The sequence below is a fragment of the Chaetura pelagica genome, unplaced genomic scaffold, assembly GCF_000747805.2.
Source record: "Chaetura pelagica isolate M959 unplaced genomic scaffold, ChaPel_1.0 scaffold306, whole genome shotgun sequence".
In the NCBI taxonomy this organism is placed as follows: domain Eukaryota; kingdom Metazoa; phylum Chordata; class Aves; order Apodiformes; family Apodidae; genus Chaetura; species Chaetura pelagica.
Window position 1 is genome coordinate 158664 of NW_009953488.1, and position 6000 is coordinate 164663.

The 6000-nt window shown below is 38.4% G+C and overlaps 1 protein-coding gene across 1 annotated transcript in view; it reads left to right on the forward strand.

The window, feature by feature from the left end:
* The window catches only part of MCC (mutated in colorectal cancers), a 167376-nt gene that overhangs the window by 108590 nt on the left and 52786 nt on the right, over nt 1-6000 (forward strand). The window contains exons 4-5 of the mRNA XM_009998799.1: nt 1116-1252; nt 4535-4698. Coding sequence (XP_009997101.1) covers nt 1116-1252; nt 4535-4698 — 301 coding nt within the window. The remainder of the gene's footprint in view (nt 1-1115; nt 1253-4534; nt 4699-6000) is intronic.

Below are 6000 nucleotides of genomic sequence, written 5' to 3' on the forward strand. Positions count from 1 at the left end.
ATGGTGAATTCAGACCTACCTCCTGCAATATTTCTGCAAGAAACACTCATCACCATGTACCATATTGACAGCAGACTTAACATTAAAGGTGCCCTTCCCACATAGCTCCTTGCTATTTCTTACTACTTCCAAATCCAGACAGTTTCCTTTTCAAAATTTTCTGCTGAATCTGCAGCAAAATTAATCTCTGCCCTTGATTTAGTGTATGACAAAATGATGGTTGTTTGCTTACTCGTCAGAGGGCTCTACCCTGGATAAGCTGGTGTTTTTTGCATTTTTAAAATATATACTTTAATGTCAAAACAGTTACTGTGGAAGTAAAAAAACCTAAAACTTTGAGTCCAATCAGCAAGTGGATAGAAAGCAAAAATGTTTACAAATGTTCTCAGGCAAAGCTGTTACTAATTTATTTATCTTCTTCCCCAGTGCTTTGAACTCTTTGTGTGGAGATAGGAGGGAAAAGCCCTAATTTTTTAAGCTTATTAGCTTAAGCTGAAGTGTTCTGTGTCCTCAGTTATTTTAGAAGAACCAGCTTGACAAATAAGTTAAAACCTAGGCAACTGAGACTTCTTATTTTTCATTAACTCCCGTAGTTCAGTGCTATGCACACCTGTTTTCTACCTTTTAAGAGAACAAATGGAAAATGTACCTCTCCCCAAGAGCATTGTGATAGACTTAGGCAGGCATGTGCATGCTTGCTTTGCATGCAAGGCAATGGCATCCTCAAACTGAGAAAGAGACCAAAATTGGTTATTGCTAATCTACTTTAGGATCAAAAGCTTAATTTGTCCTTTGTGGTGTTATTGCAGAGCAGTGTATGTCCTTCTCACACACATCCTGGCTTGTGATCAGTTCCACCCGTTGTTGCCATGTACAGTGGTCTGGAGTAATAATGCACCTGGGAATAAAGAAGTGGAAACCAGGCACTGGCTGCAGCAAGTGGGTGTTAGGGGCACAGCACAGTTGCTTTGCTGTAAAGGGTATAAGCCCTTCCCTCCTGACTAGACAAAAAACACTTGTGTGGACTGTATTCTGTGGCTCAGCTTGCAGACCAGAAATAAGTGTCATAGAATATGTATTTCAGAGGGGTTTGTTTCTGTCTTTGCTCTCTCCAGGGAGGAAGATGAGTATTCAGAGCTGCGGTCAGAGCTCAGCCAAAGCCAGCAGGAGGTTAATGAAGACTCACGCAGCATGGACCAGAATTCTGTTTCAGTACCAGAGAATCAGTCCATTGTGGTCACTGCAGACATGGGTGAGTCAATGCTTCATAGTAGACATTATGCCTTCTTGCAGCAGAAAGATATCATAGCCTTTGAAGTGTAAATCCAAATGTTTGGTGAGGAAACAAATGAATCTATGCTATGTTAATCACAACAAATGCTGAACTCTAGAATTTTTTATTTGTATGTTAATTAGCCTCTGAGCCTTGATGTAGAATAGCTATGGAGTCTAAAATGGAATGATTTTTCAGGAGAGTTCATGACTTTTGGGAAAGAGGGTGGAGGACAGAGGGCTGGAAATCTCTTCACATACCTTACATGTCAAGTAATCAGACTAGAAAAGAATTGCAGAGAGGGTAAAAGTTTGGGGAGAGGGTGTGGGGATTGGAACTGTCTATCCAGTTGTTTTATAGCCTAGTTGTGAAGGGTGTCTGCACTTCTTGAAATAGAGAGACTTTTAAAAGTATGATAAGGTATTTTTTGCTGTGAAGGTGGTGAGACTTCGGCACAAATTGTCCGGAGAAGTTGTGGGCACCCCATCCCTGGAAGTGTTGGAGGCCAAGTTAGGTGGGGCTCTGAGCAACCTTGTCTAGTGATAGGTGTCCCTGCCCGTGCAGGGGGGTTTGAACTGGACATCTTTATGGTCTCTTCCAACCCAAACCATTCTGATTCTATGCAATTGATTTAGACAGGGCTAAATCTGACACAAGTTGTTCAGGTAAGTTCAAGGAGGAAGCACCTCTAGGCAGCCTGTAAATATCTTTTTCTGGTTAAGGACTAAGAAGGCAAGCATCTTTTCTTCAGAATTTAATCTGTTTTGTCATCCAAGTACAATTACTTATCCTTTGAAGAACCTTAGAGTATAGAATAATTACTAAAGTTTGCAATATAAGCATCAGCAGATACTAAGTCTTCACTAAGTGTTTGGGTTCAATTACTGAGGACTATAGCTGTAGTATATCAGAGGACTGGTGTAATCTCCACTATGACTGAATTATCTAGAATTATCTTTAGATTACTATTTCTCTTAATTCATATTTAGAACCAAATAGCTGGTATTCATTTTCTTCCCTACATAAACTATCTGGATGCCTGGGAGCTTCTGTGGGTGATAGTGTACGTGATCAGTGTTACAGGACATAACCGAAATAGAATATTTTAGGCGCGGTGCAGAACAGGTGATCCTCAAATCTTAAGCTGTTACTCTGCTCGAGGCTTTTGATGGGTATAACGCAACATGCGCTATTTGCTTCCGTACATAAGAAACTGTATTAAAACAGTTTCCACTTGTTTGGAACTTCATTACTGAGAAGTGCACTTCATTACTAAGACCTTTGTGCTGTTATTTCCAGTGTGGTGCCTTCTAGAGGAATGGACCTGAGAGTAGATTGGATTTGGAGTTAGTATTCATTGCTCTCAAGTGGGGTTTAATAGCGTAGAAACCATGTTGATATTGTAAGCAGCCATTTAAAAGAGATTTTCTGTGAATAAATTAAATGAATATACCAACTCTAGAGCTGTATTTGTTTATAAATGCAAGACCTGCCATAGCACATTTTTTTTCAGTGTCTTTAGTTTCTAGAAACATTGATAGAACAATATTAATAATAATGTAATTACAAAGTTTCTGACATGCAGAATTCAAAGTATACTTAACGAAGTATTGTATGGAGTCAAGATCTAAGCTTCTGCTATCAGTAGTACACATGGCAATAGAATTAAGTATAGAAATGGAGAAAATAAGAAAGTTAGCTCTAGGAATTCTCGCATTTTTTCCAGTTTTTCCTGCTATACATAAACTCTGTCTTTCTGGGATTTTATTCCCATAGAAATAAATTCTTTTTTTCCATCCGTATATATATGAATCCAATCCATATGTATGTATACACAAATATTTATGTATTTTTTAATCCTAGATAAAGGTATGATAAGGATTAAAAATCATGACCCGGTAAACATATGCATGACCTTGCTTACTGTCAGCATACAGGGTAGTGAAGGCTGTTTATACAGACAAAATTTGTGTTAATGAAGATGTTACGGAAACAAATAAATTCCAGCAAACAAAATAGAGGCTTTTACAGTTAAGCATACTGCATAGTATATGATGCTCGTAAGTGAGTGTTATTATGATGGGATTTTCAGTATTACCACAAGAGATGAGTGGCTGGTAGTCAGGAAATAGTGAGGAGGATTTCAAGAGTATGGTTTGGTATGTGCTGTCCATTCGAACTTTTCGTACAATACTGTGACATCATTCTTAACTCTTCCTTTTGGTCAGCAATAGGTTTGTGTTTATGTCCTTCAGGCTGTGGTGGTAGGTTTGTGGTAAAAAGTATATAGTTTTTAACTTTCTGATCATCTCAGTCCTTCATCCAACAGCTTTCAGTCTTCTCTTGCATAGAGAGATTTCAAGGCAGTCTGCAATAATCTGGTGCCTCGTGTCTGTTAGATTAGTTACAAGTTCAACGCCACACCACTTTAGTCCCCTATAAGATCCCACAGCTATGAAAAACAAAAATAATGTATAATAATGTCTTAAGTGTCTTCACAGGAGCACAGGATGCTGTGGCAGTGCCCAGGCCACTAGAGGAGCTTTGCTTAAATACAGAAAAGGAAGTGATTGTCTGCCACATTTTGTGATAAAAATAGGATTGTTGCATATGCTGCTAATACCATTGTAATACGGAACGTAGCGAAGAACAAGGTGTACTGTTATGATCCCTGAATATTCTGCAGTTGCATTTGGAAAAGAAATAGCTATAAAAATGAAACACAGGCACTAAGATACTTAGTAGGGATCATTTCTGTAAACACCAGGATTTTTAAAATCGGGCAGAGCCAAAGTACAACCAGAAAAATTCCTCTGAAAAATGTGAAGTCATAATGTCAATAAATGTAGTAGGCAGAAAGAACGTTGCATTCACAAAGTAAGACCTTTGAGGGTAATAAAACCAGGATAACAGGCCCTGAATGGCAAAAAGGAATAGCAAAAAAGAAATGGCATAGTATGTGAGCCTGTCATGTCTTAAAATGTTGTTCTTTGGAAACAGATGTTTTTGATGAAAGAATGGATGCTTCAGATCAGTAGAGTGTTATTTGTCAGGTGGGAGGTAACTTGTGATTTAAAGTGGTCTGGTTGTGGTACTTAAGCCCATAGGTTGGTGAGGAAAAAACTAGCAGATTGCAAGGACATTCCTTGAGCAGTATCAGTCCTAACTGTTCTGCAGCAGGTATTTCCTGGGTTAGAGTTTGTTGTTTTTCACTGGTTCACTGATTGTTGCAATATCTGTTTTGTTTTGTTTTCTTTTTAGATAACTGTAGTGACTTGAATTCTGAACTACAAAGAGTGCTGACAGGCCTGGAAAATGTTGTCTGTGGGAGGAAGAAAAGCAGCTGCAGTTTGTCAGTAGCAGAGGTGGACAGACATATTGAGCAACTCACTACTGCCAGCGAACATTGTGATTTAGCCATTAAGGTAATGGTAACATGAGGCTCTAAATGCAGTGTGTACGTTGCCTGGACACCTGGTCACATTCCATACTGATAACACTTCATTTTCAAAGGTGTCTTAAGTTTTTCACAGGAATCAACTCCAGTTCACAGTAGTACACCTGTTTCACAACTGAATTTTCCAAGGCGCAGGAGGAACTATCAATAGTCTTTTGATCTCAAATCAGAAATTTATTTGTCTTATGATCATTTCAGAGATATGACAAACAGGGGCACTCAGCAGTTAATTTACTTTCTGAAGGTTATCTGGCAGGTAAGTTGTCACTTGCCCAAGGTCATGCAGCTAGTCATTGACCAGTAACTGAAAACACAATTTGTAATACTCACTGAAATTTGAAGATAAAATGCTATAACCTATGCATAAGTTGTTACCTTGTTGTCTTAAAATATGAATACACTGTTTAACACAAAATCTGTGTGGTGTATTTATTCTAATGAGACAAGACAGACACAGGAACAAATAATTCAACTGATACTTGGATGTTTTATTGTGAATATAATGGAACAAGAAGAGGGTTGCCTGATAGCACAGGTAATGAAGGGATTGCAATTTAGAATCTGAAAATGAGGGAACCATAGAGTATTTTCCTATGTACAGGGAAAAAGCAGAGAAAAAAATTTGTGTCATATGGAGAGATGTCAGTGACTGATTTATATAAGAACTCCTGGGTCTCTTGGGAATGCTCTTTAATCAGTTTATTGAGTGTCTCAGAGGATTAGGGTCAATATTTTGAATGTTACCAGTATTGTTTGGAGTTTTAAGGTTAAGTGTTCTCAGCAGTCAGTATTCACCAAGAGAGAAATGGTGGATTCTGGGAAACAGGTAGAAGTTGGTCTTTGTGAAGTCCACATAGACTGCTGAAGTGAAATGAGATGAAAACTTCTGCAGGAGGTGGGTTCAACAAAATGTCAAAATAGCTGCCATAAGCTTAATTTTCAAGCTTTTCTTTTTAACACCATTATTTACTGTTAATTCAAATTAACTACAATCAGACTTTTACACTGATAAGTAACTGTCAGCAGCTTCTTCCTGGTCCAAAATGGGGGCCTTTTATTTTCATGTGATCTCTATGTGCATAGCCATTTTTGGGGAAAGCTTTTCCCCACTGCCTGTGCTGTAGATCCTGGAGTTGTGTTTGTGTTTGAGCAGTGATAGCATGCAAAGATTGTTAACCTTTCAGAAACATGGGAATCTTTCTGACATGCTCTGATTATGTGCTAGGGAACATCATCAGGGTGTTAAATACAGCAAAACCTATGCATAGAG